This window comes from Octopus bimaculoides, chromosome 4 (assembly GCF_046866305.1).
Source record: "Octopus bimaculoides isolate indiv1 chromosome 4, ASM4686630v1, whole genome shotgun sequence".
NCBI lineage: Eukaryota > Metazoa > Mollusca > Cephalopoda > Octopoda > Octopodidae > Octopus > Octopus bimaculoides.
In genome coordinates this window covers 10,462,024-10,489,543 of record NC_142931.1, presented here as the reverse complement: position 1 = coordinate 10,489,543, position 27,520 = coordinate 10,462,024, and the positions used below count along the sequence as shown (strand labels likewise).

General features: G+C 39.9%; 1 protein-coding gene across 1 annotated transcript in view; it reads right to left on the bottom strand.

The window, feature by feature from the left end:
• LOC106875047 (succinate--CoA ligase [GDP-forming] subunit beta, mitochondrial) overlaps positions 1–16,764 on the bottom strand; it is a 63,858-nt gene extending 47,094 nt beyond the window's left edge. The window contains exon 1 of the mRNA XM_014923008.3: positions 16,396–16,764. Coding sequence (XP_014778494.1) covers positions 16,396–16,452 — 57 coding nt within the window. The 5' untranslated portion in view covers positions 16,453–16,764. The remainder of the gene's footprint in view (positions 1–16,395) is intronic.
• Positions 16,765–27,520: the final 10,756 nt, after the last annotated feature.

Here is a 27,520-nt window from a genome sequence, read left to right as displayed (position 1 = left end):
CACGAGGACATGGAATAAGTAGTGTTATTGAACACTCAAGAAAGGAAAGAAAAGAAAGAGGATTTCACGTTTCGAGCGGAGCTCTTCATCAGAAATATAGAAAAAGTCCAAAGAAGGGAAGACAGAGAAAGAAAATCACCAATGATACACACGCAGTCACATACACACATACATATAAAAATATAGACACACACAGGGTGGGCCAAAAGTAGGTTTACAGTTGTTCAACTGTCTCTTTTGCATTCATATATTAACAGTTTAGATCTTAATTATAAAGATATATGAAACCATTATTCTATGCTAATTTAGTTAATTTTGTCAAGCTCCCTTTTCAGTTTGTAACATAGAAATTTAAATGTGATAAAATGTTTTAAAAGCAATTTAAAGTGCATACATGGTAACTGGAAACCTACTTTTGGGCCACCCTGTATATACAGTTTATGACTGGTGCTGATTTTAATGACCTCAAAAGAATGAAGGAAAATGTTGACCTCAGATCTTGAGATAAAAATGCAGGAGTGAGGAAAGCAACAAAAAGTACAAGACATTTAATCCAATGCCTTACCATTTCTGTTTATTCTTAAAATGTTGCATAAGAATAACACAAGATTACATTCAGAATGGTTCTATAATTTCTGATGACAAATTTCAGTCAAGAAACCCCTTTCTTTGGTAGGAAATAGTTCTGCAACCACCTCCAATGGACTCTACTGCTCTAATCATTCCAGTTGGAGACATATTCCTCTGGCCAACCCATGATGTAATCTCACCACCTTATTAATAATAAGTTTCTAATATAGGCACAAGGCCTGAAATTGGGGGGGGGGGGGGGGTGAGACGTTAGTCGATTACATTGATCCCCAGCAGTCAACTGGTACTTATTTTATCAACTCCAAAAGGATGAAAGGCGAAGTCGACCCTGGCAATGGTTCTGTACCATGAATGAAAAAAAACATTAACTGTCATATCATGTCGTATCAATATCATCAATTAATGTCTGTTTTCTATGCTGGCATGGGTTGGATGGTTAAGCGGGTGCTGGCAAGGCCGGGAGCTGTGCCAGGTTCCATTGTCTGTGTTGACTTGGTTTCTACAATCCAATGCCTTTCTTAATGCCAACCACTTTACAGAGTGTACAGGGTACTTTTTATGTGGCACCATCACCAATGCTCTTTATTAATGCATTTTATGTGACAGCATCACCAACAGGGTCACCAAATGCCTCACAAGACTAGGAGGGAGGGGTGTAGTAGTGAAAGGAAATAGCTTTGTGTCACATGAAAGATTTAATGTATAGAGGGGACAGGTATGTGTCTTGGGGTAGTATATACTTTAAAATAATATTCTTCTTTGACCCTTCAGCATTTAAACTGGCCATATCCAGCCCAAATATTCCAGCTGTTTTATGTTCAAACTGGCCAGATCCATTCTCTCACACCTACCCTACAATGTCATTCTAAAAATAAGCAAATACACCACTGGACTCTCAAAGCTATGAGACAATGCACAATCAATTCAAAGCATTGTGAATATAAAAAAAGCATGACATTTGACTAAGTAATCTCAATGCTAAAGGGTTAAACCAGCCTGATCTGTTCTCTCGAACTGACCCTACAAATGTTATTCTAAAAATAAATAGTCACACCATTGAAATCTCAAAGCTCCAAGATAAGGCATGGCTAATTCAAAACAGTGAGGATAAATAAGCATGACATTTGACCGAGTAATCTGAATGTTTAAGGGTCAAATACTTCAAAGCAAATATGATAATCTGCTAATTATTAAAGTGCAGGACTAATAACCACTAATAACTCGGGTAATCAGAGAATCAAGTTCTAATACACAGAAATTAGACCTTATTACAGACAGATACTGTGTGTATCACACCATATGTTTGAGATAAGAGGACTCAAAATAGGTCTCTTTTTCCACTTTGTAATTGACAGATAAGTTTTATCAAAAGGGGTCAAATGTTAAAAAAAAAAAAAAGAAAATTTTAAATAAAACATTTTTTAAAACCATTTGTTGCACCAACTTTTTATAAGTATTTGAATCATCAAATTTATACAATGGAAACTAGTATGGGTCAGAGGAGTCCTTGCATGTGTATCTATTCTTGTAATATTGCCTTTTGTTTTGGATTAAATAGACATAATAGAATGTCTACCAGTTGATGTACGTCATTTTTGTATCCCCCTCCATTTTCCTTTTGCCATGCTCCAGCATGGCCACAGTCAAATGACTGAAACAAGTCAAAGACTCATCATCATCATCATCATCATCATCGTTTAACGTCCGCTTTCCATGCTAGCATGGGTTGGACGATTTGACTGAGGACTGGTGAAACCGGATGGCAACACCAGGCTCCAGTCTGATTTGGCAGAGTTTCTACAGCTGGATGCCCTTCCTAACGCCAACCACTCAGAGAGTGTAGTGGGTGCTTTTACGTGTCACCCGCACGAAAACGGCCACGCTCGAAATGGTGTCTTTTATGTGCCACCCGCACAAGCCAGTCCAGGGGCACTGGCAACGATCTTGCTCGAAAATCCTACGGGAGCCAGTCAGGCGGTACTGGCAACGGCCACGCTCAAAATGGTGCATCTCATGTGCCACCCGCACAAGAACCAGTCCAGGGGCACTGGCAACGATCTTACTTGGCTTGCCGGGTCTTCTCACGCACAGCACATTTCCAAAGGTCTCGGTCAGTAGTCATCACCTCGGTGAGGCCCAATGTACGAAGGTCTTGCCTCACCACCTCAGCCCAGGTCTTCCTGGGCCTACCTCTTCCACGGGTTCCCTCAACTGTTAGGGTGTGGCACTTTTTCACGCAGCTATCCTCATCCATTCTCACATGTCCATACCAGCGCAATCGTCTCTCTTGCACACCACAACTGATGCTTCTAATGTTCAGCTTTTCTCTCAAGATACTTACACTCTGACGGGTATTCACATTGACATTACACATCCAACAGAGCATACTGGCTTCATTTCTTGCAAGCTTACGTATGTCCTCAGCAGTTACAGCCCATGTTTCACTGCCATGTAGCATGGCTGTTCATACGCATGCGTCATACTGTCTGCCTTTTACTCTGAGTGAGAGTCCCTTTGTCGCCAGCAGGGGTAAGAGCTCTCTAAACTTTGCCCAGGCTATTCTTATTCTAGCAGCTACACTTTCAGCGCACCCACCCCCACTACTAACTTGGTCGCCCAGAAAGCAGAAGCTATCGACTACCTCTAGTTTTTCACCCTGGAATGAGATAGAAGTTGTTTCCTGTTTGTTTACAGTGTTTATTGCACCTGAACATCTGTCACAAACAAAAACTAACTGGCTAGTTAACCTGCCTTTGATGTTGCTGCACCTCTTATGTGTCCATAGCTTGCACCGGGTACATCTTATAGAGTTACTACCTACTCCTTTTCTACATACTGAGCAGGGCCATCTACCTGAAGGGGTTTGTGTTTTATCTACCTTCCTACTTATTAGGATTTTGGTTTTTGCTAGGTTGACTCTAAGGCCCTTCAATTCTAGACCTTGCTTCCACACCTGAAACTTCTCTAGTTCTGATAGTGACTCCGCAATTAGGGCAAGGTCATCAGCATAGAGAAGCTCCCAGGGGCAACCTGTCTTGAACTCCTCTGTGATTGCCTGGAGGACTATGGTAAATAAGAGGGGGCTGAGGACGGAACCTTGGTGGACCCCTACCTCTACCCGGAATTCATTGCTGTACTCATTTCCAACCCTCACCTTACTGGCAGCATCTCTGTACATGGCTCGCACAGCTCTCACTAACCATTCTTCTATCCCAAGTTTCCTCATTGACCACCAGATAAGGGATCGGGGGACCCTGTCAAAGGCTTTCTCCATGTCAACGAAAGCCAGGTACAGAGGTTTATCCTTAGCTAGGTATTTCTCCTGCAACTGTCTCACTAGAAATAAGGCATCAGTAGTGCTTTTACCTGGCACGAACCCAAACTGCATCTCATCTAAATTGATTCGCTCCCTAATTAGTTGGGCTATGACCCTCTCTGTAACTTTCATATATATATTTAGCCTTTTTTTTTAGTCGAGCAAGTCGACCCCAGGACTTATTCTTTGTAAGCCTAGTACTTATTCTATCAGTCTCTTTTGCCGAACCGTTAAGTTACGGGGACGTAAACACACCAGCATCGGTTCTCAAGCAATGTTGGGGGACAAACACAGACACACAAACATATACACACGCACACACACAGACACACAGACACACACACACACACACACACACACATATATATATATAAAATATACGACGGGCTTCTTTCAGTTTCCGTCTACCAAATCCACTCACAAGGCCTTGATTGGCCTGAGGCTATAGTAGAAGACACTTGCCCAATGTGCCACGCAGTGGGACTGAACCCGGAACCATGTGGTTCGTAAGCAAGCTACTTATCACACAGCCACTCCTAGGATCTTTTTTAAAACGGGGGCCACATTTTTCATTAACGAAACACTTTGAAACTTGGAACACTGGTAGAATGTGTCATATAAAACATCTTTTTCTCTTAGTCTTCTTAAAAAAAAGAAGAAATCCCTAAGTTATTCCATGTTAAAGTTGTCGTATTTCTGTAATTTCAACCAATCACTGACGTCCATTCAGCCGATATACATTAAGTGCCGACTACATAAACAAACGATTCTGAAACAATTCTATCGGTGATAGGGTTAGGGTTAGGGTTAGGGTAAAACAGCAAATTTAAAAAGAATAAAGCAAATAAAACAAAGAAAAAAAAAAGAAAATGAAACAAGCAAATAAAACGAAACTATGGCTTAATCAGCCAAAAGAGTAAATGTAAACAACTGAATACTTGTCAGTGATTGGTTGAAATTATCGAAATAAGACAATTTTTTACATGAAATAAATTCGGATACAAAAATATTTTTCTGTTCTATAACACAAAATAGATAAGTATACGAAGTTTGAAAGTCTTTCGGTACCAAAAACACTACGTAAAACATTAATGAAAAATGTGGCCCCCGTTTTAAAAAAGATCCCACTCCTACGCCTACACACACATACATATATATATATATATATATATATATATATATAGTACATAAATAGGGTTATAGTCCAAGCTATATCCTCATCAAGCACATCTGCATATTCCAGTTCTCCAATGTGTATTTGTAGATGTTATGATGTGAGAGTTGAAAATTAAATACTGGGAAAGTCTCTGCAATGTCACTCAAATTACTAAACTAATTAATGATTGCCCTTCAGATAGGCATGAACATCAAAACATCTCATTTCATACCAGAAGCTCTGTGCCTCATCAGAAGCAATCATAATTAAAATTATTTGAATTATAAATAATCAACAAGTTGTTATAAAGAAAAAAAAAAATCCTGATTTATTAAATCAATATTTCCAGAGAATGTCATTTGATTTCTAGGTCAAAAAACAGCATTAATAACAGTAATTTCTACAAATAAAAGATCAGAGAATATTTTTGTGAAAATAAAATAAAATATTTCACTTATGACAAATGAACTGGTTACTCAGCAAGTTGTCATCAAGTTAGGGCGAATACATTTAATATAATAATAATAATAATAAAATGCAATTGACTGCTTGAAAGGTGCAGGATACATGAATATACAATGTTGATCTGTCAGTCTCAGTCGTCACCAAATGTTTGCGGGAAGATTATTTCAATGACCTACTTTTATTCAAATTACTGCCATGTTTTTTTTCACGAAAACACCAATTTATATAAAACTTGTATTAAAAGGTGAGTCAAGGGTACTTAGATACCTGATACATTTATTCAGGTATTCAAACAATATATAAACTACCCTGGTCACAGTCTGATTGGCTTTTCGGTCACATATGTACCACCGTCAACATTTTTTACAACGTGATTGTGTGTGTGTGTGTGTGTGTGTGTGTGTGTGTGTGTGTGTGTGTGTGTGTGTGTGTGCATACATATTTTATTCTTTTATTTGTTTCAGTCATTTGACTGCGGCTATGCTGGAGCACCGCCTTTAGTCTAGCAAATCGACCCCACGACTTACTCTTTGTAAGCCTAGTACTTATTCTATTGGTTTCTTTTGCCAAACTGCTAAGTTATGGGGACGTAAACACACCAGCATCGGTTGTCAAGCAATGTTGCTGGGACAAACACAGACACACACACACACACATATATATATATATATATACACACATATATATGACGGGCTTCTTTCAGTTTCCATCTACCAAATCCACTCACAAGGCTTGGGTCAGCCTGAGATTATAGTAGAAGATAATTGCCCAAGGTGCCATGCAGTGGGACTGAACCTGGAACCATGTGGTTGGTAAGCAAGCTACTTATCACACACCCACTCCTGCACATATATATACATACATACACACACACACACATTATATAAACTCACAGAGCAATCAATTCTCCTCTTAATGAACTTTGATTCACAGTTTGTATCTTTAACCTTGTCCCCCCCCCCACCCACCTTTATAATATTTCTGTGGCTGTGTGTTGTTGTCCCTCGTTTTACAGACAAACTGCATACAAGCTTGGGTCGGGCTTTGGTCTATTGTACTTTACAAAATAATAATGGTTTCAAATTCATTTTACTTTACATAAACAAAAACATCACTTTGCCAGTTTTTTTTTGTTCTCCTTTAATTATCTCCACCTTAGCGAAGGCGGTGGTATTGTTTTCAGATATCTCAAAAACCACTGGATGGATTCAGATGAAACTTTCATTGATGTTTGGTCTCGTGACTGGTACGAATTGATTAGATTTTGGAATCAAGCCGGTATCAGACAAGGGTTCTGGATTATTTTCCCAGTTTTTTTGTTTTTTTAAAACTTTTTGAGAGCAGTCAGGTTAATCTTTAGTATTCCCATTTGTAAGAGCAGTTGAGTCTATTTCAGATATTCTCATTTTTAAAATCATCTCTTGCTAATCATTGAGAGGACGTTGGTGTTGCCTTGGCGGAGGTTTGCGCTCTCTGAGTTTTCTTGTTTTACTTACTTTTCATTTCATCAACAGTGGGGTGGGCCATATTCTAAAATTAAAAAACACCCACTTCACTCTGAGTGGTTGGTATTAGGAAGGGCATCCAGCCATAGTAACCTTGCTAAATCAGATCAGAACCTGGTGCAACTCCCCATAATACCAGTTATCAGTCAAACCATCCAACCCATGCCAGCATGGAAAACAGATGTTAAATGATGATGAGGAAGATGATAGTATAACAGCCTTTTGGCTAAACTATTCTTCTATGGCTTCCATCTGATTTGTGCCACGTTGGGCAGAAGCCTCCTGTCATTGTAGCAATGTATAGATGGGGTTCTCTCAGATCCAAACCCATTACCTCATGTCTGCCTCAATACTCAGTTATGTTACTCACTCTATTCTATCTGTATGTTTGAAACCTAAGTGCTGTTACCTCTAATAACCCTCTCTCCTCTGTTAATGATTCCACCTATCACCCTTCGTTAGTCATCTGCAGACAGGTGCCATCCTTATCCAATACAGACACTGCTCATCAAACCTGCACTACTCCACCCGTGACTAGAAACCTACTAAATATTTTCTAACGAGGACATGACAACCTCTGTCAACTCTTTCAACAGTTCATAGACACAATCACTGCAACATGCCAAAGAAATACTTTTCTTCCTCACCTTCTCTTATCAAGGACAATGGGCAATTAAAACCCTGAAAGTTGCTACTAGTTGCAGACCGTACAGTCACTGATAATCTCTCTTGATGGTCTCCTATTCATGACTGAAGCATCATCATCATCATCATCTGAAGTTGGTGCCATGTTAAAAACACTCTATTCACACTGTGAAGTGGTTGCCATTGGGAAGGACATCCAGCCATAGAAACCACGCCAAATCAGACTGGAAGCTGGTACAACTTTTCTGCTTGCTGGCTCTGGTCAAACTGTCCAACCCATGCCAGCATGGAAAATGGATGTTGTTGTTGATGAGTTTGATTATACAGCATATTGTAACCATACATATAATGATTCCTCATTGTCATATTAATGTCCAATATTCCATGGTTGCATAGATTTTCTACAGCTGGATGCCCTTTCTGTCAGCAAACCTCACTAGACATGATTTTTGTAAAAGACTGGAAACAAACAACACGGCAGTGATGCTTGTTTTACAAACATCACATTATGTCCCTCTCAAAGGATCTTTGTCTTGCAGGTTACTTGGTGACCCTACCAGTGCTGGTGTCACTTAAAAAGCATCCAGTCCACACTGTAAAGGGGTTGGCATTTGGAAGGGCAGCCAGCTGGAAAAAACCTTGCCAAAGCTGACCTTGCCTGTGCTGGTGCCATGTAAAAAGCACTCAGTCCACTCTGCAGGGTGGTTAATATAAGGAAGGGCATCCAGCCATAAAAACCATGCCAAAACAGACATAGAAGTCTAGTGCAAGCAACTGTCTTCTGCTATAGCCATGGGCTGACCAAAGCCTTGTGAGTGGATGTGGTAGATGGAAACTGAAGAGTGAATGTATGTCTGTCTGTGTGTGTTTTATTCCCCCATCATCGCTTGACAACCGCTGTTGGTGCGTTTACATCCCCATAACTAAGCGGTTCGGCAAAAGATACCAATAGAATAAGTACTAGGCTTCCAAAGAATAAGTCCTGGGGTCGACTTGCTTGACTAAAGGCGGTGCTCCAGCATGGCCACAGTCAAATGACTGAAACAAACAAGAATAGAAAGAGCATGTTTTAAAAAAGACTATTTATTTGACTCGCTAATAATATCTTAAGACTTCTCTCCCTTAGATGCTAATGCTGATGTTATGCTTCACTTGTCTAATCCTAAGTCAGCCTAACTCAAACTGGTCTGTGAACTACGGCACTCCAACCATGACCATCATGAGTTGAACAGCTTGACAGGAGCTGTCAAGCCGAAGACCTGTACCAGGCTACATAGTCTGTTTTGACAAGGTTCTTACAGCTGGATGCCTTTCCTGTTGCCAACCACTTTACAGAGTAAAACTTAAATTACAAATTTTGATGATCCAAGACAAGACTGGTTTTCCAAAAAAAAAAATTTTAAACAGCCAATTTAAGAGTAAATGTTAAAAGCAATTATATAATACATTATTTACATTTGTAAATAATGTACATAATTCCTCATCTCTTAAATATAGAAGTATATAATATTCGTTAAGGTTATTTACTCTTTTACTTGTTTCAGTCATTTGACTGCGGCCATGCCGGAGCACTGCCTTTTGTCGAGCTAATCGACCCCAGGACTTATTCTTTAGAAGCCTAGTACTTATTCTATCGGTCTTTTCTGCCGAACCGCTAAGTTACGGGGACGTAAACACACAAGCATCGGTTGTCAAGCAATGTTGGTGGGGGGCAAACACAGATACACAAACACACACACACATATATATACATATATACGAAGGGGCTTCTTTCAGTTTCCGTCTACCAAATCCACTCACAAGGCTTTGGTCGACCCGAGGCTATAGTAGAAGACACTTGCCCAAGGTGCCACGCAGTGGGACTGAACCCAGAACCATGTGGTTGGTAAGCAAGCTACTTACCACATAGCCACTCCTGTGCCTACTATTTCTACAGATATTTGATAGAAATTAAAGCCAGCACTGAATTTTGCTACCACGTTTCGTATACGAAATGCTAGACATAAACAATGAGATCAAAGATGAAACATGGTTAATGGGCATATATGCCACATTTCGGGGGGTTCAGCCATAGAAACCAAGCCAAAACAGACACCCGAACATAGCACAGTCCTCTAACTTGCCAGCTTCTGTTGATTCATCTGACCCATGCCAGCAGAGAAAATGGACCTTAAAATGGTGATGAAGAAGATATCAAGCTGGTATGTGAAACATAAATTAATATCGGCGCAGGAGTGGCTGTGTGGTAAGTAGCTTGCTTACCAACCACATGGTTCTGGGTTCAGTCCCACTGCGTGCCACCTTGGGCAAGTGTCTTCTACTATAGCCTCGGGCCAACCAAAGCCTTGTGAGTGAATTTGGTAGACGGAAACTGAAGGAAACCCATCATATATATGTATATATATATATATATGTATGTTTGTGTGTCTGTGTTTGTTCCCCCAACATCGCTTGACAACCGATGTTGGTGTGTTTACGTCCCTGTAATTTAGCGGTTCGGGAAAAGAGACCGATAGAGTAAGTACCAGGCTTACAAAGAATAAGTTCTGGGGTTAGTTTGCTCGACTAAAGGCGGTGCTCCAGCATGGCCACAGTCAAATGACTGAAACAAGTAAAAGAGTATAAGATTTCGATGCAAGGTTTAATTTAAAAGTCCTTATCAGAAAACCCAGAATAGTTTGAGGTTGGTTGGTATCAGATTCAAGGTGATTTTTTTTTAACACTAAAATTGATTCCTTCATTAGTTTCACTGTTATCTTGTTTTGTCAACATAATTGTACTTTGTATCAACCTTCACTTGACAAGCACAGACAACTCCTCACTTCAGATAATATCTGAAATAGCCTCCACCACACAGTGTTGTCTTATCATTGATTAAATCAGACAAATATTTGAAGGTGAATCTATCTTGACAGTCACAAATGAATCTAGTATATTTTTTTTTAATGGTTTAATTTGTAAGAAAGATCTGTGCCTTCACAAGCCCTCCAAGACTAATAATGAGATTAACAGTTCTTTTCATTAACGGTGGGTTGAACCTGTTGCAAAAAATATGATGAAAGAGAGAACCCAGAGATAGGATAATCTGGATGGGAAAGATCAAGAGAAGGGATAATACGAGTGATAAGAAGTGATGAGAGACAGGTGAGCATGGATGGAGAGAGTATGAGATTAGCCAGCTCCAAAAGCAAAGGTCCCTGAAATGTCTGTAGAAAAGCAGTAAAGAGTATGTTTGGGGGCCAGAAGCTGGAATATAGTGGTGACTGTGCTAGTGAATGACTCCATTAATCAGTTGAATGGCCCTTTCTTAGATACAGTCCAGAATGTTCATATGTGTGGTAGTAACACCATCATTTCATTTGTGGGAACAATACTCATTGAGGGCCTCATTTGAGTTGTGTAGAGATTTAACAACTGCAGTACCGCCTGACTGGCCTTCGTGCGGGTGACACGTAAAAGCACCCACTACACTCTCTGAGTGGTTGGCGTTAGGAAGGGCATCCAGCTGTAGAAACTCTGCCAAATCAGATTGGAGCCTGGTGTAGCCATCTGGTTTCACCAGTACTCAGTCAAATCGTCCAACCCATGCTAGCATGGAAAGCGGACATTAAACGAAAAAGAAGAAGAAACACCAATGTTAGAGAAGTAGTTTTAGCAACGTGGATCAGTGAATACTTGGAAATATCATCTGTCATTGTGAGGCCCAACATTTGTAACAATTTGAGAGTCCTAGTTACGTGTCAACTATGAATTAGGGGAGATGAAATACAAGAGTACTTCCTTAATTTGTGCAGTAATTGTGTCTTTATCCAGTTGAAGGAGACAAAGTTGATATGACCCACTGGGGAATGTTTTTGAGGTCTCAGTTTGCCGAGGTTTGATATGAAGTGTCTGCCGAGGTTTGATATAAGGTGTCTAAGTGGCTGACACATGGGAACAGATGGTTAGGGAGGAATGAAGTGGGGGTGTCATCTCCATAGGATTGGGCATTGGCAGAGGTGATAGCAAGTAGATCATTGATCAATAGAAGGAAGAAGGATGGAGCAAAACTGAACTTTGGGACAGATTCAAGTTGATAGAGTTTAAGTCAGAAAGAGCTCTATCAGTCCATGCAGTAACTGTGTTATCTTAACAAAAAAAGTCTCTGCTTTAAGAGACGCGAGACGTATGGAGCCTATATAGGTAGGCAATAAAACTTGGAGAGTTACTCGCTAGACATCTTTGCAATAACATTGTTTTTAACAAATTTTTCATGAGTGAAGTCCCACTATGTCAGTTATGTGTCACCAGCATCAGCTACAACTACGATTTCACTTGGCTTGATGGGTCTTCTCAAACACAGCATATCGCCAAAGGCCTCAATATACACACATCTATATACAACAGACTTCTTTCAGTGTCCATCTACCAAATCAACTCACAAGGCTTTGGTCGGGCCAATGCTATAGTAGGAGACAATTATCCACGGTGCTGCACAGTGGGACTGAACCCATACCCATGCGACAGCGAAGCCAATTTCTTACTAACGCCATGAGATGCAACACATCTTAACAGGTTAAATCTTAAATCTCTGAGATCATACTTAATAGAATACAACATCGTTTAAAACTAGAGTACAGCTTTCAGTAGTTACAACAAGTATTTTATCTTTTACTTGCTTCAGCCATTGGACCGTGGCCACGCTGGGGCACTGGCTTGAAGGATTAAATTGATCAAATCAACCCCAGTACTTATTTTTTTAAAAGTCAGATACTTATTTTATATTTTTTCTTGACCCCTAATTGTTATGTAATGGGTGGGGGAACAAGCATAAATACATTTACATATAAACGACAGGCTTCTACACAGTTTCTACCTGCCATATTTGTTGTTGTTGGCACTCCATCGCTTACGACGTTGAAGGTTCCAGTTGATCCGATCAATGGAACAGCCTGCTCGTGAAATTAACGTGCAAGTGGCTGAGCACTCCACAGACACATGTACCCTTAATGTAGTCCTCGGGGATATTCAGCGTAACACAGTGTGACAAGGCTGACCCTTTGAATTACAGGCACAACAGAAACAGGAAGAAAGAGTGAGAGAAAGTTGTGGTGAAAGAGTACAGCAGGGTTCGCCACCATCCCCTGCCGGAGCCTCGTGGAGCTTAAGGTGTTTTCGCTCAATAAACACTCACAACGCCCGGTCTGGGAATCGAAACCGCGAGTCCGCTGCCCTAACCACTGGGCCATTGCGCCTCCACGACCTGCCATATTTATTCACAAGGTATAGCTCAACCCAGGGCTATAGAAGACATTTGCCCAAGGTGCTGCACGATGGAACTGAACACAAAACCACATGGTTACAAAGTGAACTTCTTAACTACACAGCCATGAATGCAATGTATAGTAAAACAAATTATTCCATAAGCAAGTTTCATTAAAAATCACAAGAGACCCAACTATTAAATTTGAAGAGCACGAAATGAGAGTTCATGATATTCATGCCTTTCTCAAAGACATTATTACCAACATAGCTGGATTGATGCCAACCGGAAGACAAAACCGAATTTCACAAACTCCGATTTTCCGAAATTTACCTCTTCTCAGCAGTAAAAGTAGCTGTTTACAAAGACACGAAGTCCCACGCTTATGGAAGGAAAAAAGTTGTTTAACCCTAGGTCAATCCTGGTTCTGAAGACTTGTGATCGAAGTCGTTAAAACTGTTCCCATCCTGTCTAGGACAATACTGTCGTTTGCCTCCTTTTTTAAGATAGTAGACGGTGATTGGAAAGAATTTAGCTGCTATGTCTAGAGGGTCGAGCGAGCACGAAAGAGAAAAACTGTGAAATGAGAAAAAAGTGACGTGACTTTCTCAAGGACATTACAACACACTAAAGTAAATTAATGACTATTAACAATCAACTATTAGGGTGTGTATTCCTTCTTCGATATGTTATATTAGGTTACACACCAGCCACATCACACTATCATCACATGTTTGTAAGATTACGAAAACAACCTTGAGTTGTTATTTTCGCCCTGACTTCAAAAACAGCACGTGAAGATGAATAGTTGAATCTCAAAATCCTTAAGGGAACATGAATAGTAATGTCCACGAATCGTGTTTGATTTTATTGCTAAGGTAGACAGAAAAAGGGGGGTCGACAAATTTTGCGCTATCACAACACATTCTTGCTTTCGTATTTTCGTTTAGATAAAGTAGAAGCTTGCTTGAGAATCAGCTTTCAAATTCTATGGGTCAAAGGTTACATGTAAGATAAGATGTTTACAAACTAAATCCTCTACATGGTCGTTCAAATTGCTACGAACGGCAATTCTAAACTCGCTCACATTACAACCTGCAGTCTTGGAAGTTGGAAGCAAGATGCACCGAACAACATTTACGAAAGATGGGATAGGCATGAACGGAACGCTTCAGATCATAACCTTATCGACTCTTATTAGAGCTAAACGAAAACAAAAAAAAGGATAACGATTTAATGAAGGGGCTGGAAAATTTATTTAGAAAAAGATTTAACAAGAGATATTACTATAAACCGTCTGCTAGACTTTATTATAAATTACGCGTAGCAACAGAATTGGTAAATATTTACTATAATTAAACGTGTTGGTAGGTGGGTCTTAATAGAGTGAACGGTATTAAGAGGGGATTTAATATTAAAGTGGAATCCAGTGTAATTAAGAGAGATTATATTAGTGGAGATGTATAAATAGACTTTGATTATTCCTCTTTTTGTATTCTGTTACTTATTGAACTTAGGGTCACCCTGATCTAGTTAACTATATTAAAAGACATAGCAGTCGCAATTATCACGATGTTTTTATACCTCGTTCAGAGATTTAACATTGCTTTTTACTATTATTATTGTTCATTTACTTATTTCTACAAGTCACATTGTATCTAGGGGTGGCATTATGCAGTATGCCTCTCTCCTTTTTTAAGACAGTAGGGTGTTTTATGAAGATTTGACTGATATTTCTACCTTATCAAGCAACCACCCAGAGCAAAGATTCTCAATCTGCGGTACCTACACAACCGGAGGTTTCGAGACGGCATTTCAAAGGGCGCGACGATAAGGGGGAAAGTGTAGGCCTAACTTTATTAAAATCGCTCAGAACAAAATTACTAAGTAACTTTACTAAAATCGTTTTAGAGAACAAAATTATTAACTAACTCTTGAAAATAACTTTATTCTTTCAGGCACCAGTGCAGGGAGACGATGTCAGTCACCTTTTGTTTCAGCCTAGCCTCTTTACGTCGTGAGGCAAGGTTGTGTGGGGTGAATGACATTGTCTACCAATACCGAAGGATTGCTGCACTTTACTATTTCATACTATTGAATGTGTTTCAATTAAAATAATAATTTAATTAGTTATTAGAAGAAAATAAAAAAACAGAGGATGTGAAAATTAATTAAACATTCCCTAGGGGTTAGGGACATAAAAAAACGTTACGAATCCCCCTTATTCAATTACCTAGTTTACCTGTAACGACAGGTAAAAATTACTATTAACTGGATTTTACAAATTAGTTAAGTAATACCAACCTACGGTGTTTAATATAACTTCATTTATTGATAATCATGTTCGTAACGGCATGAACGTTACAACTTCCCAGTTCGCTTCTTAAGATGAGCTTTAATACTTATATACAAGACTCGGAGACTAGTAGCAATCTACACCATGTAATTATCATCACACTGTCTCATTTCCACCCGATTCCAGACGACGATAGACACAGAGGGTAAAAATAATAAACAACACGTGTCTTAAGTACTAATGAAGTTCTTCCTCTACCCGTATGTAAGTATCGGGTATTTGTGGATGACCTTCACCAATGTTCAAATTATAAAGGCCAAATGATCTTTATCAGAAAGAAAGAAAAAACTTTTCGCGAAAACAAAGATAAAGTGGAGTTGTGCGTAGATAAATAAAAACTAATCCGCCTCAAGATAACTTCACACACACACACACACATATATATATATATACATATATATATATATACACTATATATATATATATACACTATATATATATACACTATATATATACATATATATATATATATATAAACACTATATATATATATATATACACACTATATATATATATATATATATACACTATATATATATATATATATATCGATCAGTTGTTCAGAAGTCTGAAAAAAAATTAAAAGGCACGCTAAAAAAATGTTTTTTCGAGCAGTAATAATATTTAATGTAGTGTTAGTTAAGGCTGGTCAGAAAGTTACCATTGCTTTCACACCTTCGGCAACTCACCAGACTTGCTGGCCGGAACATAACCTTTATATATATATATATATGTGTGTGTGTATATCTATATACGAGGGTGTGTTGAGTTGCCCTGATGTGTATATAATGTATGTATATATAAAGGACTCATAAGTTGTCTAATTTTTTTTTTTTTAATTTAGATTATTTCGTACATTGACACAAAGGATCGGATACATAGGAATCGGTGATTATTAGGAAGTTTGCAGACTTCAAAGCGAGTCGACTTCGATTACAGGTGGGACACATTCGGACGTGGAAATTGAATGAACGTAACAGCAGCAGACGAGAAAGCAGAGAAAAACGGGTTTTCAGCGCATTTCTGCTGCTAGCTTACATAATAACATTAATATGGCTTGATGGAATGATGTAATTAAAAGCAAAACATGAAACATTAACGTCTTTGGATATTCCTTACCTGATTCCGCAGCAACGGACAACACACATGTTGAAGCACTTTCCTCGCGGCCGCCATTTTAAAGATCTCACATGTCACAACAGAGAGAGAGAGAGAGAGATAAAGAGATAGAGTGAGAGAGGGGGATAAAGAGATAGAGTGAAAGAGGGGGATAAAGAGATAGAGTGAGAGAGGGATAAAGAGATAGAGTGAGAGAGGGAGATAGAGTGAGAGAGGGATAAAGAGATAGAGTGAGAGAGGAGATTAGTGGTACAGAGGTAGCGAGAGAAGGGGGTGAGTGATAAAGTAATAGTAAGACACAGAGAGAGATAAGTGATAGCGATGAAAGGCAGAGAAGTCAGTGTGAAAGAAAGAGGGAGAGAAATATGTAAGAGTGATAGGGAGAGAGGTAGATAAGTGATAAAAAAAAGGAGAAAGAGATATATATGAGTGGTGGCGAGGAAAAGAGGAATGGGATGAGAGCGGTGAAAATAAGGGAGAATTGGAGTTAAGGAGGAGGGGTAAAGAAGGGATTAATTGTAGGGGATTAGGTGGAGTGGGATATAAAAATGATACTGTTTAGAAAGAGAGAAAGTGAAAGGGTAAGGGATTAGATGAGAGGGGGAGAGTCGAGATTGACAGGGATTTAGTGAACCAGTGAAGGAGCGGGAAAGGATTTGAAGGGGAGATAGAGAGAAGGAATAAATGTGTGAGTGAATGAGAGGGAAAGTCATTAGAAGAAAGAAGGGTAGAGAAAGAGAAGAACGAATGAGTGAGTGAGAGAGAGAGAGAAAGAGAGAAAGGAAGGGTTGGAAGGTTAAGAAAAAAACAATTTAAGAAAGGAGAAAACGTAGAGACAAATGAATGAAAGAGAGAGAGAGAGAGAACGGGAAAGAAAGTGAAAATCATGGAGAAATTAACTGAGTTGGAAGAGATGTATTAAGCAGAGAGAGAGAGAGAGAAATGCTGATGAGAAAGAGAGGACGGAAAGGCTACAGTTTGAATTCAACAAAAAGGCCGATAAAATGTAAACAATGAAAATACTAAAAGATGAGAAGATACACACGTGGTGGGAGAAAAGATGAAATAAGCTGGGACATGGAAGCAACACAATGGAGAGAATTAACCTAGCAGTAATATTCATTTATCTATCTGTTTTTTTGCTTGTTCCAGTCATTGGATTGCGGCTATGCTGGGGCACCGACTTGAATAATTCAACCAAGCAATTCGACTCCTGTATTTTTTAAGCCTTGTATTTATATTGTAGTCTTTAACCGAACAGCTAAGTTACGGGGACGTAAATAAACCAACACCAGTTGTCAAGCTGTGGTATGGGAAAGATACACATACATGTTATATATGGCAGGCTTCTACACAGTTTCCGTCTATCAAATCCACTCGCATGGCATTGGTCGGCCTAAAGGTATAGCTGAAAACACTTGCTCAAGTTGCTGAACAGGAGGACCAACCCCCAAAATCACACAGTTGTAAAGCGAACTTCTTAACAGAATTTTTGTTGTCAGAGAGGACAAAAGAGCAACATCCAAAGCGTTAGTCTTTCTTCACTGCATGCAATTTCTCACATCTGGGGCCAGAACAGCTGCAACACTTACCAACATCTTAATCTGCACTCAAAGAAAGAACACCAATCAGTACAGAATCACCATCAAAAACAAACATCATCATTATCATCATCATCATTGTTTAACGTCTGCTTTCCATGCTGGTATGGGTTGGACGGTTTGACTGAGAACTGGCAAGCCAGGAGGCTGCACCACGTTGCAATCCAACCTTGCAAGGTTTCTACAGGTAGATGCCCTTCCTAATGCCTAAAGTAGGTGGTTTTTATATGCCACCGGCACAGGGACCAGTCAGGCATTGGTATTGGCCACGACTACAATTTCACTTGACTCAAAAGGTCTTCTCAAGCACAGCATATTGCCTGACGATTAAAAGGTACTTTTAAACTGTCCCTAAATGTGCTGTCCTGCCACTCTGCTTTTCGTATTGCTACTACAGTAACCTCTAGGGAGAATGTGTGAGACGATAGTTAGAAATTTTGTCCCACAATCCTAAGGTCTCAGATTCAATCCTATCAAGTGGTGGTGTCTTGGATAAGTGTTTTCTATTACAATTTTGAGTTAACTCAAGCCTTGCGAGTGAAAGCGAATTGATGGAAACTGTGGTGAAGCCCATCAGATAGATTGTATTTGTAATTCAAAGGTTTGTCCTTGTCATATGCCTGTGTTGGGCATGAAGGTTAAAACAATGCCAATAATAATTGAAGAATTGGGTATGATAAAAAACATCATCATCATCATTTAATGTCCGCTCTCCATGCTGACATGGGTAAAATGGTTTGACTAGCTGATGAGCTGGGGAGCTGCACCCGGTTCCAGTCTGATTTGGCATGGTTTCTACAGCTGGATGCCCTTCCTAATGCCAACCACTTCGAGAGTGTAGTGGGTGCTTTAATGTGCGACTGGCATGGGTGCCATTTACATGGCACTGGCAATGACCACAATTCCCAGGTACCAATGTACATGGCACCATTGAGGACCACGGTTACAATGCACTGGTGTTATTTGCATGACACTGGCATTGACCACAATAATTCACAGGTGCCATTTATATGGTACCATCAAAATCCACAACTACAATGCATGAATGCCATTTACATGACACCAGCATGGCCACAAATACAATTTCACCCGGCCTGATAAGTCTTCTCCTGCACAGCATATTGCCAGAGCTCTCGGTCACTTGTCATCAGCTCCAGGAGGCCCAACATTCAGAGATCATGCTTCACCACCTTGTCTCATGTCTTCTTGGGTCTACCTCTACCACAGGCTCCCTCCACAGTTACAGATTGACACTTCTTTACACAGCTGTCCTCATCCATATGCATCACATGACCATACCAGCGCAGTCGTCTCTCTTGCACACCACATCTGATGCCTCTTATGCCCAGCTTTTCTCTCATGACACACCCTGACACTGCAAATCCAGCAAAGCATACTCACCTTGCTTCTTTCAAGTCTACGTATGTCCTCGGTGGTCACAGCCCATGTTTCACTGCCATGATGCATAGCTGTTCACACACAAGCCTCATACAATCTGCCTTTCACTCTAAGAGAGAGGCCCTTTGTTACCAAACAAAGGTAAGAATGCTCTGAACTTTTCCCAGCCTAATCTTATTCTTACAGTTACTCTCTCAGAGCAACCACCTCCAATACTAGCTTGGTCACCTAGGTAACAGAAGCTATCAACTACCTCTAGTTTACCCCACTGGTATTAGATGGAGTCTATTTTCTGTACATTTTCATTGTTTATTGTACCTGTGCACCTTCCACACACAAAAGCTATTTTCCCAGTTAGCTTTCCTTTGATATTGTTGCACCTCTTATGTGTCCATAGCTTACACTTGGTACATCTTATGGAGTTTCTACCTATACCTTTTCTACAGTTTGAGCGGGGTCATCTACCTGAGGGGATTTGGGATTTGTCCAGTAATAATAATAATAATAATAATAATAATAATAATAATAATAATAAGGAACATGCTCAACTGGTTAAGGTCAAGCAACTGACAAGCAAATCTGTGGTATTAAGCAGAATATTTGCTGTAGTCCATCTGGTATAAAAGATAGGCTACAGCAAATATTCTGCTTAATACCAGAGATTTGCTTGTCAGTTGTTTGACCTTAACCAGTTGAGCATGTCCCTTGGTGGCTGACGATATGTGTATCTCTGATCACGAGCGGAAGTAGTGGGGGAGCATCATAGCCATGCGTTGAGAGGAATTATTTGGGGTTTGGATAATTCACCTCTGGAAACACGGGTGTTTTGCTCCATTCTTGATTCCAACCACTTTACAGAAGGTACAGGGAGGGCTCTTTACTTGGCACCAGCACACACTCACACACACGCACGCACGCACATACACACAAAGACACTCACTCACATAGAAGCAAACGCATACAGTGAGTGAAAGTGTGTTTATGTGTGTGTGTGAGAGAGAGAGAAACACACACACATACTAATAAAAAGATAGACAGGCAAACAGAAATGTTAAAACGTTTTGAACCGAAAAGAAAATAGCACAAATACAGAGTTGTCTCCCTTTACCCGACGTCAACAAGCAGCGAGATTAAAATAAAGATCGTTTTATTTCATTTCTCTCTGTCGTATTGGCCTCTGTTCCTTGATGTTGGCTTGTATCATCCCTTCTCCATCCGAACCCACTTAACTCAATAATTTCTCCTCCCACCACTGATACTGTATCTGCGCCCATCAGCTTATACTCACCACAGTAGCTAATCCTTATTCCCCAAAACTTTTCCCACTGGAGTCTCTCTTCTTGTCCGTTTCTTCCCAGCAGTCATCTACATTTGGTTGTCCAACAACGAGAACAAGCATATTAGTCTCAGAGAGTCTGTGGAGATCCCAGACATAGCCACTTTCAATGAACCAAAGCCGTTGAACAAAATTACGTCCTACTTAAACAAATCAACCGTCCAACCCATACCAGCATGGAAAACGGATGTTAAATGATGATGATAATGATGATGATGATTATACTGTAAGAAAAAAGTTGTAAGTATTGGGTCATTTTCAAGTCCAAGAGGAGTTGCTGGGGGAGAAGAGGAAATAGAAATAGAAGTCAAGGGAATGCAGAGGGTTTTGTCTGAGAGGAAGATGGGTCAAAATGTGATGACGGATCATTTTCATCCACCACCACAACCACCGCCACCATCACCACCACCGACGTTGCCGCCACCACTGCCATCGCCGCCACCACCACCACCACCACAACAACAACAACAGCCACCACCGCCACCAACATCACCGCTGCCACCACCGCCGTCGCCACCACCACCACCACCACCACCACCACAACAACAACAACAGCCACCACCGCCACCAACATCACCGCTGCCACCACCGCCGTCGCCACCACCACCACCACCACCACCACCACCACAACAACAACAACAGCCACCACCACTGCCACCAACACCACCACCACCACCACCACAACAACAACAACAACAACCATCACTGCCACCAACACCACCTCCACCACCGCCGTCACCACCACTACCACCACCACCACAACCACCACAAACAACACCAGCACCACTGCCGCTGCCACTACCATCACCACCACCACCACTGCCACCACCACTACCATCATCATCCTCATTGCCAGCTTAATCATCAGTTAACGGATGGTGGTTACAGGCAGGGCAATTCGTATCGTATGGGACACGCTATTATTTTCATCTCACATCTCACAGGACATCTTCTATTCGTCTGTTAACCTTGCTATCAACCTAAAAGACTGCAACAGACTGGTAACAACAGACTACAACAACAAAATACTCCCAGCAGCCTGGAAGATTTTCAAAACTATTCTACAGAAAGAAGGCAAAACCCAACAAGTGGCTTTACAAAAGATCAGAAAGTCGTTGACATACAACATGAATGATTAATTGTCAGCTGGAAAAACAGACATTAACCAGATAGATTTTTTTTATCAATAGACATCATCAATAACAAAGCAACAGACTCTTCATTTATAACAGATCTTTATAAGGAGGGCAACGCATCAATATCAAGGACTCGTTAGTCATAACACAGATTTTAAAACGGTTGTTTGAAAGTTATTACCTATTTTGTTTTTATTTTGTTATTTTATTGACTGATGAACCAGAATATAATTAATTACAGGTTTCAATTGGACAAATGGTAGCTTCACGGTATTTTTTTTTTCTTCTATGAAATTAGAAACTGATAAAGGAGTGTCTGTGCGACCCTTTTTTTTTTGTTTTATTCCTGCTTCCTTACATTTTCAATTTTTAGACACTTTGAATATGTTTTCAGCATCAAAGACTGGTCTTATTCTTTAGGTTTTAAACTTTCATCATCATCATCATTGTCATCATCGTCGTCGTCATCATCATCATCATTGCCGACATCATCATCATCATTGTCATCATCATTGTCATCATAGTTGTCATCATCATCATCATCGTCGTCATCATTGTCGTCATCGTCATCATCATCATCATCATCAAATGTTCACATTTCCATGCTGGCATGAGTCGGATAGAATTTGTTGCAGCAGATTTCTACGGTGAGATGCTCTTCCTGTCACCAATCTTCACCTGCTTCCAAGCAAGGTAATATTTTTCCCATGGTCAGACGTATTTTTCACAGGAGAATGGAAACCAACAGCCTCACTTGTGTGACAATGGTGCTTATTTTCCACCATCACGTGATGTCTAGACAAGAATACACACACACACACACACACGTGCACATACATGCATATATACATACATGCATACAACAAGCTTCCATTCAAAAGGCTTTGGTCAACTTGAGGCTGTTGTACCACGTACTGGAACTGAACCTAAGACCACATGGTTGGGAAGCAGTCTTCTTAACGTCACAGTCTTGTACCACACAGCGCTTAAAAAATAAAAGCTGGGATGGGCATGGATAGAATGCTTTTGATCATAGAACAAAGATAGATCTGACCAATTGACTGGGAGCTATACCACAAGAACCGTAAGAGCAGCAGCAGCAATCTCTGTATCCTAGCAACAGTATCTCCAACATTCACAATAATTTATTCTGTAGAAAGATAAAAGAAGAAAAGAAGAAAATCCACAGGTAATCCTTACCTTGGTGTTATCCTTTGCAGGTAATCCTTACCTTGGTGTTTTCCTTTGCAGGTAATCCTTACCTTGGTGTTTTCCTTTGCAGGTAATCCTTACCTTGGTGTTTTCCTTTGCAGGTAATCCTTACCTTGGTGTTTTCCTTTGCAGGTAATCCTTACCTTGGTGTTTTCCTTTGCAGGTAATCCTTACCTTGGTGTTATCCTTTGCAGGTAATCCTTACCTTGGTGTTTTCCTTTGCAAGTGAGAATGCTTTTGTTTCATTTGTCACATGATGTGTTATTGTTAATTAAGAAACAATTAACAGACAAAATGGCAACATATCACCATGCCAATGTCGATGTATAAAGGTTCTTGTAATGAGATTTAATAAAGAAATACAGTTTGTTCTTTCCAGACTATTAAACTCCATAGAGTTGATGTTTAACCCTTTTGTTACCATATTTCTGTTGAGATGCTCTCTGTTTCTTTCAGTTAATTTTGAATATAACAAAGAATTTATTAAAATAACTTAATTATCATTAAGCTGGTGTTAGAAACATAAATTGTGACTAAGGTTTAGTGGAAGATTTTAATTCAGAACTTATGAAAACAAGACATTTGTACTCAGAGCCAGAGGTGGTTTCAGGTGGGTTGGTATCAAAAGGGTTAAATTAATCATTTGTTGACCCTTTTGTTACAATATTTCTGTTGAGATGCCAGGTGCTTATGCAAAATTAGGCAATGGATTAAATCAACAACACCAAAACAGAAAGAGCCCTCTCATAGGCTTCCATGTAGTTTCCATCCATTACATTTCACTCACATGACTCTAGTTGACTTAAAGCTGTAACAGAAGACGTTCATTCTAAATGCCAGGCAGTAGGATTGAACCCCAAACCACATACCTACACAATTTTCATAACCACTGAGGCATACCTTAAACCATATTCCATTTCCACTCTAAGAAACCAATATGCATTAAGGTGCAGGAGTGGCTGTGTGGTAAGTAGCTTGCTTACCAACCATATGCTCCCAGGTTCAGTCCCACTGCATGGCACCTTGGGAAAGTGACTTCTACTATAGCCTTGGTAGATGGAAACTAAAAGAAGCCTATCATATATATATATATATATATATATGTGTGTGTGTGTGTGTATGTATATGTTTGTGTGTCTGTGTTTGTGCCCCCACCATCGCTTGACAACCAATGTTGGTGTGTTTGCATCCCTGTAACTTAGCAGTTCAGCAAAAGGCCAAAAGAAACTGATAGAATAAATATTAGGCTTACAAAGAATGAGTCCTGGGGTCGATTTGCTCGAATAAGGGCAGTGCTCCAGCATGGCCACAGTCAAATGACTGAAACAAATAAAAGAGTAAAAGAATGAAAGAAATATATGTATCTCTATGTGTGTGTGTGTGTGCGTTTATGTGTATGTGTGTGTGTATGCATATGTGTGTATGTGTACATGTGTGTGTGTGTGCGTGTATGTCTGCAAGTGTGTGCATGTGTATATGTGTGTGTGCATGTGTTTGTATGCATGCGTATATATGTGTGTGTGTGTGTGTGCATGTATATATACGTTTGTGTGTGTGTGGCTACTTGTCTGACTTGATTGCTCTCTTGACGAGGATAATTACAATCTCTGGCAGATCATATTTTTCTCTTCTCTTTGCTTTTTAAACTTGTCTTCCATTGTTTCATTTGATGGTCACACTTCATCATCATCATGTAACGTCCATTTTCCATGCTGGCATGGGTTGGACTTTTGACAGGAGCTGGCAGGCTGGAGAGCAGCCCCAGGCTCCAATTATCTCACCTGGCATGGTCCCTACCACAGGATGCCCTTCCTAATGCCAACCACTTTACAAAGCGTGCTGGGGGATTTTTATGTGGCCTCCAGCACAGGTAGTTTTTACACAGGTGCTTTTTATGAGGGATCAGCTGGGTCACTAAGGAGTTTGCAAGACAAAGACCTTTCAGCTGAGGGAGGGAATCATGGGAAGTGGGTGTGAGCCAGGTGAGAGGGTACAGTATGATAGATGGGCGGATACTTGGTTACCCCCAATAGGACATAAAAGGAGAGGTAGGAGTGTCTACCACATCTGTACACACACACACAAACACACATACACACACACTTAAATCAATGTCTCAGATTGGTGGCGGCGGCGGCGGCGGTGGTGGCGACGGCGGCGGTGCCGACGGCGGTGCCGACGGCGGCGGTGGCGACGGCGGCGGTGGCAGGGGTAGTGGTGGTGGCGACGACGACGACGATGATGATAATGATGATGATGATGATGATGATGATGGCAGTAGTGGTAGTGGTGGTGGTGATGGTGATGATGATAGGTGACGATGGTGATTAATCTTGCCAACACAGACCCCCCAACAGTCCGTTCTTGGATTCTGTTTTATGAAAAGTTTTTTTTTGTCCGTTTATGTTTCAAGCTGGTTCTATGAAGAAAAACAAAAACAAAAAAAAAAAAAGAAAGAAAAGAGGAAAAAAATACTAAAACAGAGATAAAAAGAAGGATGAATGACATGAAAATTGGTTTATTATATAATCCATGATTTATCACTTTAACCATAGCGATAAAACACTGCAATTATATACACACGTGTGTGTGTGTGTTGTAATTTGTCTAAGTTGTCTAAATCTCTGCTATCTTTACACCATGTAGTTTAATGCCATAGTTCTAAGTAGCCTAACTTAGTGTTTATTATTTATTGAGAATTATTCTGTGCTATTCTGTGACAGATTATACTGGTCAGACAGCTTTCCATTCAACATGTGTTTGAGTTATGTAATATCATTTGGGTAATAACCTTATAACATGCTTTACAAAGCTCTTCCACCGGAATCAGCTATCATATGCTATCACACAGCAGAAATTCTTTTACTGGATATACATATGAAAATCCATTAATATCTGCAGAATTCATGCAAAATATTATAACACAAGATAGAATGAACAGGCTTTATGCATACACGCACACAGCTATATATATATATATATATATATATATATATATATATATATATATATATATATATATATATATAAAATATATGAGTATATGCATATATATGTACATGTATGTACATACCTTCATCTACATGTACATATAGATACATATCTAGGTACATGACGTTGAAAAAAAACATGGACAAAACGATAAAAAAGGTACAAAAAACACGCAGGCCACATAGAGAACATATCCTTCATCAGCTGCCACCATTAAAACACTGGTGTTTCGAAGAGTTAGGGCAGGACGCATCGTTAAAATGGCTCTTCTCATATATATATATATATGTATTAACACACACACACATGCATGTATATATTTATATCATCATCATCATCATCATCATCGTTTAACGTCCGCTTTCCATGCTAGCATGGGTTGGACGATTTGACTGAGGACTGGTGAAACCGGATGGCAACACCAGGCTCCAGTCTAATTTGGCAGAGTTTCTACAGCTGGATGCCCTTCCTAACGCCAACCACTCAGAGAGTGTAGTGGGTGCTTTTACGTGTCACCCGCACGAAAACGGCCACGCTCGAAATGGTGTCTTTTATGTGCCACCCGCACAAGCCAGTCCAGGGGCACTGGCAACGATCTCGCTCGAAAATTCTACGGGAGCCAGTCAGGCGGTACTGGCAACGGCCACGCTCAAAATGGTGCATCTCATGTGCCACCCGCACAAGAACCAGTCCAGGGGCACTGGCAACGATCTTACTTGGCTTGCCGGGAAGTAGAGAAATTTGAAAAGACAACACGAAACCGGTTATTTCTCAAAATACAATGTTTATATACCAAAAAGATTTTATAACATTTTTCTAACATTTTTCTGACATAATTTAAATATATACTTTAACCATCTAACACAAGCCTTCTGTAGTTTTTTCACTCTTATTATCTTTTATATATATATATATATATATATCACAGTACCACCAACAAAGCCCATTGCTCTCAACGATATGTCTATTCTTCTGGATAGTTATAAAAGCAAGAACCCACAAGCAAAAATCAGTGGTCACTTGATGAGAACGGAGACTGGCTGACCGGCTGAACAAAATGCCATCTCAAAAGAGAAGGGGAGAAAGAACAACTATGGTATCTCACCAACGAAGCAGTTATTTCGTCCTGCACTCTCTCACTCTCACTAGCTCACAACATCACTCTATCTCTTTCTGTGGATTACTACTAAGATAATCTATGTTTACTTCACATGCTTTATGATTTTATCACCTGTCCATCGAGGCAAGGCATTGTATAATGTAATGGGTAAAAATTAATATTTCCTTAAAACTTCATGCATTGTTCATCTTTCCCATCCTACAACATGTCGTTATAACAACAAATTTTTATCGTTACAACTGCTGGCTCCACCATTTTATATTATTGTGTAACTAATCAATCTTAACCGTTATATATTATTTTTTTTTTACTTATTGCAATCATTTGACTG